The sequence below is a fragment of the Trematomus bernacchii genome, unplaced genomic scaffold, assembly GCF_902827165.1.
Source record: "Trematomus bernacchii unplaced genomic scaffold, fTreBer1.1, whole genome shotgun sequence".
Lineage (NCBI taxonomy): Eukaryota > Metazoa > Chordata > Actinopteri > Perciformes > Nototheniidae > Trematomus > Trematomus bernacchii.
The window spans coordinates 9470751-9485607 of NW_022988050.1; the positions used below are offsets into that span (position 1 = coordinate 9470751).

At 40.4% G+C, this 14857-nt stretch overlaps 1 protein-coding gene across 1 annotated transcript in view; it reads right to left on the bottom strand.

Moving 5' to 3' along the window:
• LOC117473970 (disintegrin and metalloproteinase domain-containing protein 12-like) overlaps nt 1–14857 on the bottom strand; it is a 76932-nt gene that overhangs the window by 31584 nt on the left and 30491 nt on the right. The window contains 4 exon segments of the mRNA XM_034119948.1: nt 857–1043; nt 4024–4085; nt 4087–4101; nt 8073–8151. Of these exon segments, the coding sequence (XP_033975839.1) occupies nt 857–1043; nt 4024–4085; nt 4087–4101; nt 8073–8151 (343 nt within the window).

Sequence of the window (14857 nt, forward strand, 5' to 3'; positions counted from 1 at the left end):
ATACTGAGCGTCACTAATGGACAATGCTAGATCAGATGGAAAGAATGGGTGAATAATTCAACAAGTAGTAGCTTCTAAAATATGTAACAGACCACTTACCAATATCTACATTGCAAATGATCTCTCAAAGAGGTTTAAGGTGAGCAATCTTTTATATTGTATGCAGTTGGAATTGAAGTACATGCTCCAACTATAAGAGTGCACTCAGTACAGAACTAATTTTCGCCAGGTGTGTTCCTCCCAAACAAATACACACACGCACACACACGTCACAGACGCATTATACTCTTCCCTCCTGGCGTGGATAATAAGAAAATAACTTTCTTCACCGTAGCTGGTTAATACAAGATTTTCTGCATCACAGCCTTTTCATAGCACAGTGGGATTGAGACTACAAATTAAACATTTGAATGGAAAACACAACGGAAAGCTGAATGAAAGAGCATACAGGGCTTAATTAGTTATTAAATATACCGGAGACTAGAAAAGTTGTAATTGGAAAATATTACATTTTTCAACACTCTCACCTCACGTTTGAAATAATGAAAATAAATGGATTACACCTGGTTCACTATATAGACGATCCACAGGAAGTAAATATTATTTCATCAGAATGGAAGGGTATGCAAACTCTTCACAAAATCACTTCCGCCACCAGGTTGCAGATGTTCCCTTTGTTGTACCTGAGAGTGCTTGAAGAAAATGTCTTCTCAGTAGTAAACTTTGGTGATTTGCTATGAAGTAGTTATGAAAGCACAAATGCCGAAAAAATAAGTAAGAAATCTTGAAGACAGAAACTTTCTTTGAAATCGTCAGTTTACCGGTGATAAAAGGCAGACAGTTTAATGATCCTTACCCTTGTGCTGAAAGCCCTGAACGGACTGCTGTCTGCATGTTCAATGGGGTAGGTTATGTTGAAATCATGGCCACAGGTGCCAGGAGCGAAATTGAGGTGTTCAGCTGTGTAGATCCAGTGAGTCCCATCGGAGTGATCAGCAGATGGTTCCAGTACATAGGATTTGCCTTCAAGAGTTATGAAACCCCTGTGGAGAAAGGAAAGGTGAGACAATTCTGTTCATGTTTTCAGAATTCAAACACTGGTATTGTGCTAAAACATATCAGATGTGCAGCAAATAATATTGTTAAGCAAATCTAGCTGAAAAAAAAGTAACGTACATGGCGATTAAACGGAGCCTGTATCTTACATTTTTCATTACATTTCATGTAACTAAGCTTGCTTATTTCTCCTCTGACACTTCATCTTTACAGTGACCTGTGTAGCATGATACATCACATGTAAGTGATTATTCTGATACCATCAGGTTTCATCGGTTATAAACTGGCGAAGCTTTATTATTGTGGCTTTCAAAAGATAATTTCATTGTATTTCAAAATGGCGTCCAACACAAGCACTATTTATTTATAGAAAGAGAAATGGTTAAGTTATTACCAGTGTTGTGAGTTCAATATTTTTAATTAATTATAGTAAGGGAACATCTTAGGAGTTAGTGTAGTGAGTTTCAGAGCAGTGTAATAATTATTTGACCTAAAACTAAATGTTTTTATGAACATGACATGGGGATTTGCTAACTTTTGATTTCCCCCATTTTACACGACACAAATGGAGGCCACTATGGGCCAAAACTAACACGTAGGTTTCTGTAGGGTTCATGGCAGACGGATGCAGTTGTTCTCAGGAGGATATATAATAAAGGTGTGTTAGCTGCTGAGCCTATTTAGTGTGCATACGACACACCTGGCACAGTTTATTCATTTCACACGTAGCGTAGCGCGTGCATGTCGCAGTCCAATCCTTTTGTCAATCCTTCTTAACCGCCTTCGCTTCCGAATCAGCATTGCTATTGCATTTGACTGGTCGACGATCTGTATTTGTGTTTGCTTAAATAACTCAGACGAAGCTCATGTCTGAGGTCGGAAGGTAAACAGACGCCTCATTTACAGCAAGTGGGCACGGGGAGGTTTTTTCTTCTTCTTTTTCTCTCGGTTTTTTGGCGGATTGCAACTTTAAGGTGCATACCGCCACCTACTGTACTCGCCGTGAAGTTGTTTGCGGCCTGCCAGTAAACCCAAAGCAGAAGAAGAAGAAGAAGTGACGTCAGCGGCTCATTTGCCTAATCCACCCCCAGGAACTCATTTTGGTGTGAACGCGATCTGCTTTAGTTCATCAGAACTAAAAGAGTTCTCATGAACTAAAGTTCTCATGAACTATTGTGGGAAAAGTACTTGGTGTGACAAACTACAGATGCTACATCAATGTGGTGACTGCAGTATTATATATAGAGTTGTATATCTTAGAATCCCATTGTTTCCTCCTCCTTAATTTTTCTCATGGTTTAACCGTGGCCTTTCTAATTTAAAGTGACATCCTCATGCAGAGAATCTGGATAAACTCTGAGATTCTCACGGACCTTCAATATTCACAATCCAATGAACTCACACTAACCCCCTCCCAAAAAAGAAGCCTCAGCATTGCCAACTTTAAACCAAAAACAATTTGTCTCTGTGAGCCGGGCAATGTGTAGCTCTGTCAAAAACAGTTATGTGCATATATTATTGTGCTCACAGGTTATAGAAAAACTGAAATAAATATTGAAAACAAAGCGAGGGCTTTACAATCAGTCGAATCATCCGCGGAGGGTGTAGAAGTTTGGCTGGTTTCTGATAACATTCCTGATGGTGTCCAATGATATGATTTGACATCTGCAAACAGAGTGTTTCCAACGCAAAAATTCCTCACTTGTCTAAAGCCTTACAATATGTCAACTTTACTGCTTTTCAACAGTATATAAAGACTGACATCTCAATGTATTAATGTAGCAAAATTAATTATTTACTGAGTTCTGCTGACACGCCATTTCTCAGAGTTGTACACTTGAGACTTATGACTTGGCCTTGAGTCCGACTAAAGGCATAATTTCGGTTTATTACGACCCTGGATTAGATTTTCATAGCTTTGGTGACAATTTGAATGGTTTTGATGTCATTGTGCTGATGAAAATAATTGTTGTGAGAGGTTGTAAACAACAATTTGGAGACTTAATTTGGAGATATATGTAAAATAAGTACCAGAGATGGCGTTAATAATGTATTTTTGTACCGAAAGAACTAATGCAACAATGGCAAGTATATGGGCTGTCTGACTACTTCTGTAGTTTATCACAAAGGCACTAGACCAGGGGTATTCAACTAAAATTCAACGAGGTCCAGTTTTGAGCTCGAGCTTGTCCTGCCAGGAGTTTGTAAATCTGGGCTGAAATGGTGCGCGTTCACACCGGAGTACTTTGGAGTACTCATACACATGCAGGTGCTCATGGTTAGCCTCGGTTAGCCTGCCCTGGAACGATATTTAGTTTTTAATTTTGATCCTGGTCGACTGATCATATTGGGCTCTGAGACTGCTTATTTTTTGTGACCTCCGTTCTGACTTGAGAGGGAATGTTTGGTCAAACACTTTGTGTTTTGTCTCATAGTGGCGTTTTGGCACTTTTAATGTGCGCCACGGTCTCTGAACAAATGAGACACACTGGCTCTGTGCTCCCAGTGGGGAGGATGAACATGAATGAGTCCGTCCACTCAGGATTACAAGCTCTGTTCTCACTGTCCACTTTCCTCTTCTTGGAGAGCGCCATGTGTAATTATTTGTCTCTCCCTGTCTGCCTCTAACACGCCTGTTCACTCTCCTCTCCGCTTCTCTTCCTGTATCGCTAATTATTCACTTCACTCACTTTCCTCTCCGATTCTCTCTTGCCGCTCTCTCATCTCTTCTTCTGTGTTTCTCTCCCTGTATCGCTCACCTCGTCTCTTTCGCCCCCTGTCGGCGGCGGTTAAAATAGAATCGCCCCGTCAAAATTGAAATCCCCTATTAATGTATTGATTATAGGTCCGGGTCCGTATAGGTCGGCGTCTGGGTCCGGATCCGGACCGCGGTCCGCCTGTTGCCGACCCCTGCACTAGACCATTGTTTTTTCCGTGACAAAATGAATAAATGTCTGACAGACTTACTTTATACCAGTACAGGTACTGAGACTGACGTCCGAGTTGCCATGTCCCTCCACCTCACCGTGGGTAGTAGCAGTTTGCCTGAAGGAGCACAGACCAAAACGTTTTTCAGTATTTAAAACTCAGGACAAAGGGATGGGACACCAGTGTGGCACGAAACATGTCACAGCTGTACCCCCTGATCACCGTGAAATATGACCAGATTGACTCTTTTGTTTGCTAGAAAGCAACTATTCACTCTCCAACAGGCTGATGATGGTTGAAATCTGTGCAGCGTATCATATTTCCCAGCACAATCTTTGCATACGGCTGCATTCCCAGGTACCAGCTTTCAAGGACCACCTGTCAAGCTGCAGAAGGGAGAGTAACGAAAGTGAAGAAAGCCCATGTTTATTGAACCAGGCCTGGCAGTGAGAGGGTGGGGAGGAAGTGTCTGGTTTAGAGTGAAACAGCCTTCAGTTACAAGGCCTCGCTCAGGTGAGGTCTAACCAACCCTACTGCCACCCTGTTCTGGAAAACAAGGAAATGAGTTTTACACCCCTCTAAATATAGGAGTGCCGGCAGTAAATTTAAATGTCCGGCCCAATGCAAGGTGGCTAACCTCGAGAAACTGCTTGTTTCACATGTTCAGAGTCTAAATGAGTTTCTGGTTTTAAAGGGGATCCTTTCCTATTTTTGCATTACAGCACTTTTTCACAGTGATTCTACAATTAGACCAAAATAATCCAATGAAAGTGTTCTCACTATAAACAGCATTGATAGTGCCTTTATTGAAGCTGAATCTTTAAGAAAGCCACACACTTCACAGTCCAGAGATTGATTTCCTGGACCTAAACACTTTGGATTGCCAGAAACATGAACCCAAAGGAATGCTAATGTTGCTTAATGTCTGCTGGATACCTTCTTTGTTAAGATTGTGCATTTGCATTAACAACTTTATACAGTGATAATATGTCAATGGTGTTTTTACAAGAAAAAAGAAACATTAATACTGCTTTGAGAACTTTGGAGAATGACAGAACATATTCAAAGAACTTAAACATACATTTTGTTGCACAACTAACTGTGTCAAAATACTACAAATAAAAGCCAATTGGACTGGAAAGACTTTATATCACTAAATAATCCATGCAGCACTAACATTTCTTCAAACATATTTGGCTATACACTTAATTGTCATATAAACATGATTTTTTTAGGGACAGGTTGAAAAATGGATTTAGCTGTCAAAACAAAAACCTACCGCCCAAAGGACAATATCTTATTTAGAGGACGTTGAATAAACAGACCCAAAGCCTTGAGAGCTTTGTCTGTTTGGCCACTTTCCATATATTTACCTGGAGGTGCACTGAAAGAGAATCATCCATTACAGCAAGGTAAAAAAGGCAAAGAAAGGACAGCCCAATACATGAAATATGACATTTTAGTGTAGCAAGGAGGAGCAGGGCTGGATTTAGTGCGCCAAGTTAATGCTACCACCTCATGTTTCTTTGATGAGATCATGACAGTGATGCATCGATATGAAAGATATGAATAGACTTTTTGTTTCAGCAGAAATAAATGAGAAAGGAAAGTGCTTACGCCTTCATATCTGGAATAAGAAAGATTAATAACTAATACCCAGATTATTGTAGGAGGCAAGGTACGGGTGTGAACATCACATGGTTTATCATACTGCATTTATTATTCTAAGTTAACGCTCTAAGAACCATGCTAGTGATTCATATCCCCAGTGGTGTTTGTTACAGCACTCGTTTATTGCATTGTGTGTGGACTTTAGTGAGAAAGGGAGAGGACGAAAACAGGAACCGAGGGAGGGCTGACTCACGCTGAAGTCAATCCCAACAGTACCTTACCTTTGACACACAACTGAACCCTCCAGATACTTGCCCAGATCACTATATCAGTCTCCTCCCTGCAGGCAGGACAAATAAATTAACTTTGGATCAGCCTCAAAAAGATCTGGCCGTTTCCAGTTAAAAAGACCCTCCCAAGCTGTGGTCATGAGAGAGGAATGAGAGGAAGGACGAAGGTCAAAGGATGTCTGTTAGTTCCCAAGACACTCAGTAGGGTAGATACTGGCAGCCTAGCCTTCGGTGCGTCCATTCTGTTTTAATCCACCCATCCATCAAATGCAGAACAGGTGCTCAGAAGATTATGGCTAGGAAATGAATTGATGCAAACGAGGCATAAATGACACTTGAGGATATGCTGCTTTCCTTTGTTTTACATCGTTACTTCATCATTTGGATAGTTTGGGCTGTTTATCCACGAAAAAAAACAATCAATATAAAAGGCAAAATCTTGGGCTATAGAGTGGTGCAGTGATGACGTATTTTTGTTAGGGCGACCCGGAAGTAAGCTGCGCATGGGTTCCCTCGACAAAAAAGCAATGGGATTTCTCCATAGGATTTTGGAATATTGTAAAAAATCTAATCTGTGGAACACGAACCTGTTTGATAAATGCACGTTTTGTTCAGCCGGATAATATCCACGTCTACCCTACTTTTATCATTTTCGAATCATAAATCTAATCGCCGTAATGACGAGTTTGGCGTACAACGTCCTCGACAACTTCTGTAGTCCTATTCAGCCACTTGTTAACAACCATCGTTTTTCAGACACGTAAACTCTTCAAAAATCTCCAGTGGGGTCACTGCTGATGTATTTAATGTCGTAGAACAAAACGTGATCCGTCTCTTAAATTTGTGTCATCACTTCCGGGTTTTAGGACTCGTTCCTGCACCACTCTATTGGACATGGTGATAACATTTTTCCCTAACACCAAATATTCGAAGGACTTAGTGATGAATCTATCTTGATAATGAAGCCCTACACCAATTAGTCCATCCAACCGCTCATTGATGCCATGTGCCAGCTATTGCCTCTCAGTGTCTCCTAAAGTTGACCCGCCTCAACTCCTTTGTCTTTGTCCTTTGGAAACGCGGTAATTCTGATGAGTGACAGAGCCAAGCCACTGATGGCGACAGCTCTGGTCTCATTGCAGTCTCAAGAGGAAATAATTGTTCCTTTCACTGTGTGGGCTGGCTATTATTGAATTATATTAATCTCCTCTTTTGTGAATTTTCAGCATAAGTAGGCCAGGCATTTTGTACACAGACCTCGCAGGATGTCTATTAATATGCTTTCTAGAGATCTGAACAAAAAATTGACGTTTAATTGCTTTCCAAACAGCAGATGATCAAATCACTGAAATCAGGCAAGCAGGCGGAAGCTTTGAGGCGTAGAAAGTGTTCCACATGGTGCTGCCAAATATTCTCATTCATTACAGAGTGCTCTACACATAGTTTCCTAATAGTCTCGCTGTTCTCTAACCTGGGAAATGTATGGAACATTTATGGATGCATGAAATATGTTTTCAAAGACCCATTGTATTTGAAAGCCGAACAGATGAGCTATATTTATTCCAAGCAAATCACAGGAAATTAAGACCAAAGCTCTTGTATGGTTGGAGAAACAGGATATAAATTAAGTAAAATATATAATTAATTATCTCATAAACTGCTCAAAAGAGAATATATTTGAAAATTATACATTAGAAAATCTGACGTTGCACCCTGAAAACTATTTTATTCTCTTATCTCAGTTTTACAAGCACGAGTCTTATGACGCAATGATGGGTGATGAATATTTTATAGTAAGTGTGACTTCTGAAGTGCACTTAGATGTTCACTAGTTCAATATATCCGTGCAGAGCTGCGTTACAAAGCATTTTTTGAGATGGTTTGAAGTCCATCCATTATAAATCGGAGTTGGCTCTCTGACCTCTGTTCGCCTTTTATTCCATCAAATATGAATATACTTCGAATAAACGCAAGACGACCCAATTCCTGGCGGTTTAAAAGTGGGTCTAACTGCGATATCAATGGTTTATTACTTCCTTGCTGACCTTAACGAAAGCACAATGGAGCAGAACCCGACAGGAAGTACGGGTCCACAGCAGCCCGATATCCATAGGAGCTGCTGGGTGGGTAATGAAGAGAAGTGTCAGCTTCAATAAAGAAACAGAAAATAAAAGGTTCTTAACATACCGTGAAGTTGTCCGAGCCGGTGACTGCAATGCCGTCTTCTAGGTAATGGGTTTCTGTATAGTTACTTGAAAACAGCCCCCTAGAAAGAATAAACAAAGAAAACAAACAGAAATGACCCTCTGGGGCTTTATCCTGAAAAATCAATCACAATGTCTTAGGCCGGACTTGCATGAAAAGTAAACAGTTTGATGTGATTTAAAATGTAACCCTGCTTTAGTATAGATTGAATTGAAGCACCTGTAGGCTACAAGAAAACAAATTAGATTTTTTTTTTAAAGGCTGCCGTTACATTTTCTGTTTACTTTCACATCATATGCAAGCACCATAAAGAAGCATCCAATATCAATCCATAACTCATTTCATGTGATATGGTAGAACAGTTATTAGCTCACACATTACAGACAATGGCAAACAATGAGCAGGTGGACATAATAGAGTTATCTGATGAAAGCGAGAAGGAGGAGATTATGTTGACAGGAAAGCAGTGAAGGAGTCATTTTTAGTTACAGTCGGGAATCAATAAGACTACGAAGTGACTCTCTGAGGTTACCAAGCGATCCATTACAGTTTATATCTAGAAAGCTCAATAAATCAACACAACGAAACTCTGCTGCGGGCAAACCTTCGCACGGCTCTCTCTTTCTTCCTGTTCACGGGTCACTACCATGTAGGCCAAGAAAGATTACAGCAATACCTTGCTAATGTGATACCTACTGCCTTCTCATTTGTCTTCATCAAAGCAAACTCAATTTTGTTATCTCTACTTCACAATTAAAGCTTTCCACTAGCAAGGTTTTTACTGTGAAGCAAAGGCTCCCAGTAGTCTTAACATGATGTTAAAAGCATGTCTTCTGTATATGAAGATATATGGCGCTTAAAGCCATTTGTAAAGTCTTTAAAATTGCAAGGAGGAATGGTAAAAGAATAAATGCTACCAAGAGATACAAAATGGCATCAGTATTCTAACCAACTTTGAACTGTGGTCGTCCTGATCTTTGGAAAACAAATTCTTGGAAAATAGGCCATTATGACATATGTGCTAATTCCTTCTAATGGCATTTTCATTCTGCAAGAAGAAAACATTTGTATTTTTTTTATAAAAACATCTTGAGATAAGGTCCCACTTACTTGTTGATTACAAGCTATAAATCACATCTAATGACCATCATAAGGGAGTTGCTAAGTTGTCACTGAGAAGGTTTAGTTGTTATTAATTGCACTGATAAAACAAATAAGTTGGACATTGTATATATCATTTATTTGTCAAGCTGCTGTTTCTACGGTCAATAATTAACCTTTCAATATTTTGTCCCAAAAGGAAATGCATTTACAACTATCTGACATTGCATTTCACGAACAGAATGTATTAATACTGATTTATATCACTACATCTGGTGTCCTCAAGAGCAGCAAACTACAAACCTTTCAGAGATCCTGAAGAGCTTTCAAGACTTTTTAGGTCATTTATCATTGACACTCAAAAGATTGATTTTGGTATACCACATAACCGCCAAACTGCGCTGAAATGTCACCTCAACGACAATGAAAAATCTGTACAGTTACAGCCCATCTACAATGATGGCTGCCCTTTTTTTCACCTACAGTTGTTACCAAGAAAAGGCTTGGACCCCCTCCTGGGCTGATTATTGCAGCATTAGCATGTGTATTTGTGTTCATGATTTGTATAAGTCAGGATGAGTGTCCATGTATTGTACATACAGCGAGTGCATGTACAGTAATAAACTACAGGACACCAGCAGATGGTTGGCTGGTGCTAATCCACAGCAGAGGAACAAACCTCAGCATGCAGCTGGATTCTCTTACTGACCTCACCGCTGACAACCCAGCTGGGAGTGTCAGCTGTAACAACCTGGGGAGGGGGGTTATTTTGTTTGGGAGCTGTCGGCATGAGATACAATACTTCCCCGCCCTCTAGAGCAGAGCCAAAGAGCTGGTAATAATCATTGGATCAAAGCGAGGCCAAAGAGAAGAGAGCGCCAAATAAAATGATGTGTTTCTTCAGTCTTAATTAGGTCTGCACTCTCAGTTGGACAGTCAACCTCAACATCTGCCCACAAAGGACAATCCAGTGTGGTGATTGTGTTTGCTTCACTGCTGGCCTGTAACACTCTGGGAGAGTCTGGGAATGAAACATGAAAACATGTTGCGGACACATGGAACCAAGAAACTTCACCTTAGTCCAACTGAATGAGGTAGTCTTGCACTGTTAGCAATGGTAGATGAAGATGACTTATAGTCCCTTTCTTCATTGTTACTTGCACGTTCTCCAATTTCCTGTAGGCTTGGCCATCACTGACATCTCAGAAATAGAACTGAGTGGCCAGTGGTGTCATGCAGATGACTGATCTAAATGTGAGGCCAGTGGTACTTAATGAGAGGTATCCCACTACCATTCTTTGGTTGGTAACCTCAGCCTAGCTGAACTTAACTAAGGTTAACTTAGAGCCAGCATTCCTTGGCTGCTAACTCACATGGCGAGTAGTTTCACAGCACGGGTTGTAATGTGTGCCAACATTCGACAGTTTCCTGGCAACAGCAGTTAACCCCTGTGCGTAATGACTAAAGTATTTCCACCATCAATTACCTTGGAAGTGGTTTAAGGATAAATGTTTATTGTTTAGTATGAACAGAAGGGAAAAGCTAATCCAATGTTATATGGGCACCTGGCTATTGCTTTGAGACAAACTGATCCCTGAATAGGCTAGAACATGATAAACTACACACATTAGAGTTGCAATCTGCACTACACACATGCAATACAGCACAGTACAGAGGTACCATTTACATAATTGAGACAAGGGTTGAAACAAATGTACAGAAAACATTCTAATGCATGTAACCCAGCGGACAACACCTGTAGGTTCATCTCATCCCATTGGGGCGATGAACCAATACATCATGCTTCGTTCTAATTCCACAAACCAGCCGTCCGAGTGACAGCAGCGGCTCAATGTTTATCAATCAGCTGGATGTTAATGAGGCATGGAAGAAGGGAGGGGATAGGGGGGTCTTGCCCTCCATTTAAAATGCATTACACATGGGACAAGCCTACAGCAGGGCTCTGTCTGACTGACAGGACGTTAGCATCAGGTAGGGACACCAAGAATCAACAAGAAGATACAACATTCCCGCTGTTACAGCCGAGGGACACCCATGGTCTTAAAGCTCTGACAGAGATATATCTGTTAACTCTTCCGCATTTGTACGACGGGTACAATACTGTATATATGTTGTGTTTATGTCTTGCCGTTTCCTGGCTAAAAAAGCAGAAATATATTTTTGAAAGAAAATATGTTGATTTGAAGAAAGTGTCGGATTTGCCCGTCAGTAGATTGGACAAATGCAGACAGAAAGACAATGAATACACTTCAAGCTAATCCTGAATGCCAGCTACTAAATGCCACTTCTGTTAATCAAATGTTTCTGTTGTATCTGTTCAACATTGTCAGCCTCTTCTGTCTGTCTTTGTAAAGGGAAATAACACCGGGAATTGCACAGTGTCTTATCTAAATGGAATATATTTTAAAATGTCAAAGCTCTGCAAACACAATGCCTGTTGTGAACGTTCTAATTCAGAAAATACAACCAAGCCAACCCCAGGAAACTTATCTCATTGGTGTTTTCTTAACACATTCCATCATTTTCCCCACATGTGGTCTTAATTGCAAGTGTTTGCTCTGCTTCTACGCGAGTAAAGCAAATGTTGCGGTGTGTGAGATATATTAATTGCAACAGGCTTGATGAATTAGAGTTGGTGCCTAATCAATCAAAGGCAAACAGGAGGTCTTATGTGTAGGTGAGTGCTGTGTACGACCTATACAAAAAGGTCCATGACAGCATATGAAGAGCTTTTATATGCAAATGTGCAATGAGTTTCTATTGATGACATAATTGCACATCCAGTCTTTTTTGTGTGTGAATTAAAACTTGTGATGTGACAACGAAGGATTCAGACATCCATATCAAGAGCTTTCACTGGTGAACAAATCTTGAGGAATAAACAAATACATTTTTAAACATCAGTTAAAGAAGAGAAATACAAATGTTATTAAGAGGAATACTTTGTTTCCTTACTCATGCTGGATCAGTTTTATTTGGCGGATTATAAAAAAACAAATTTTTCAGTCAGTAGTCACAAATGGGTTTTCAACTTCAAGCTCTGCACGACTCCCCCGTTTCTCCACATGAAGTATCCAACCAGGCTAAAAGAATAATTGAGCATAGAAAGATAGTGTGAAGGATAGTGTTTAAACGTTCTGTGACAATCATTTGAAGTATTTTATAAAGAAAATCACTTCCTTTAAAGGTCACCTATTATGCAAAATCCACTTTTTCATGTTTTTTTATACATAAACATGTGCCCCCTCTGTGGAAAGAGATTCTGAAAGTTTCAGGAAAAAATATTTGCTCACTTTTTGTCCTGATCCATTTATATAAAAACCTGTCTGAAAATGAGCTGATCAGATTTTGGCCACTTTATGATGTCATAACGTTTTTTTGGCTTGTGTAACCATTAGCCAATCACCAACCAAGGTAACACCTCCACCTTATCACCTGAATCTCCTCCTAGAGCACCATTTAAAAAAAAATATATATATATCTCTCAGAGGGGCGTGGGGAGTGGCTCCTTATTTTCATCTAAAGTAACAGACAGAGAATCAGCACTTTTGAAACAGGGCTGAAACAGAGGGGATTATGGGATGCTACAATGCACGATCAGTTTTATTTCGAGCCAAACACTACAGAGACATGTTTTGTATATATCTGAGACCTATAATATATTGATGAAAAACAGTATAATAGGGGACCTTTAAGATAAAGTGAATATCCTAATTGACTTGCTCTGACAGACACCAGCCTTTGTTATCACTGTTGGAATCTAAGCTGTATCAATGTGCAGCGATTTCCCAGTCTAGGTTTGGATATGTCTCGTTAAACTCAGACGACCTAATCAGGGACTTCTGGGCAAATCTAACTATGATAAATGAGAAACTAAGCATTAGGCCTCTGTAGAGCAAGGCGCTCTCTAGCACTTGTAAGCCCTGCGCTGTAACGGAAACTTATTTAGAACAGATGTAAATATAAACATTTAGAGCAGACAAAATCAGCATCAAAGAAAGACGTTTCTCGTAAAACCTAATCTAGGAGCTCCAATTAGTACATTACATTTCAGCGTAGAGACCCGTGAGGCAATGTGGTAGTAATAATGTCGCTTTCCTTTTATGTGGCAAGTTGCAAGAAACCAGCTCTGTGTGGAAAAAGTGGGATCATGTGCATGAAAACCTACAATGGTGCAAACCCCCCCCCCAAGCGAAAAAAAATGACTTGTCTCAGTGTTAGTAACATTCTTTTTCCAGGCGCAAGGGAAGAGGGCCAGTCTTCCTGGCTGTGATCTGTCTGACATCAGGCAGTGTTGCAGGCCAGTGCCAAGTAGAGCAGGGAAGCAGAATTCCCCCTGCTTACCCTGAGCTCAATGCAACTCCCAGTCTTCACCAAGCATGTCATGAACAGAGCTGTTAGCGCATGCCAGCCAATGATTTCTGCTCAGGCAGGGGGGAGGAAAGGGGGGGGAAAGAGCAAAAAATATCAAGGCAGATGGTTTTGACTTAATAAGCTGTCACGTTCGGTAGAAAGCTAACATGCGGCCCCTCAAGCTACGTCCAACACGACAAGGTAGAAACACAAAAAAGGTGGTCTTTGGCTTCTGTCAAGAAAGCCAACTGTGTTGAAAATGGAAAAATGAAAGCTTCTTATATTTTTGTATCGCTGTTTCAACTTATCATGACAGCCTCATTATGATTCTTTACACCTGTGTGGCTTCCCGGGGTTGTTAATTGGGCACCTAGATGGTCAAACACAATAGCCATTAGTAGCAGTGGCACGCAATTATCGCAGTTACTGTCACCGCAAGATTGATGTGGTTAAGCCAAGGCATGCCCCGTGAAATCAATAAAGTGTCATCTCAGTACAATGTCTGCCTGATGGATGACTCCACAGGATCCCAATTACAGAGACTGGGTGATGAATACCACCCCGACAATGGATAAGATGATGGGGAATTAGGAGGACAGAAGTGCAACACTAATCTTTGATAAAGTTTCAAGATAATGATGCTGTGTATAGTTAGACACACAGGTGTGTTCGGTAACAATTTAAATAATGATATAGTGCAGTGTCTCAAGTACAAGAAGTATACCTGACATGTTTTGATGTTGTGTGTTTCTGGAATACATTAGATTTGTATACTGTATGGTAACTGGATGGCTACATTTGGGTCACACCACAACAGCTAAAAAGGATGACTAAGAAAGAGAGAAAGCCCAGAGAAACCAGATACGTGATGTAAGCAACCTGCATTGCATTGGTTGTTTGTCTTAAGGCTTAAAAAGTCCTATGTTTTTGTTTCCCATCGAGGCAGCACTTGCGGTTGCAAAAAATAATGACTTTTAAGAAGAAGTGGAGTGATACTGTTATACCACTACAAAAGCGCATGAGGTCAGAGTAGATGGTGCAACCACAACCACAATGTTAACCTAGCAGATTGACTTGCTTTACCCTAATGAGAAAAGCAAAACACCAAAGACCAGAAAAAGCTCATTAATTGTTTTTAATGTGGTCACATGGCTCATTTATGTGAGGCACGCACAAACATGTCGTTTATGAATGGGGACTTGTGTTCTCTCAGTTGCATCCTGTGTCACACGAAGCACACATGTTGCTGCCTCGCCACTTATGGAAAACACTTTGTCTATTGCTGAATCACA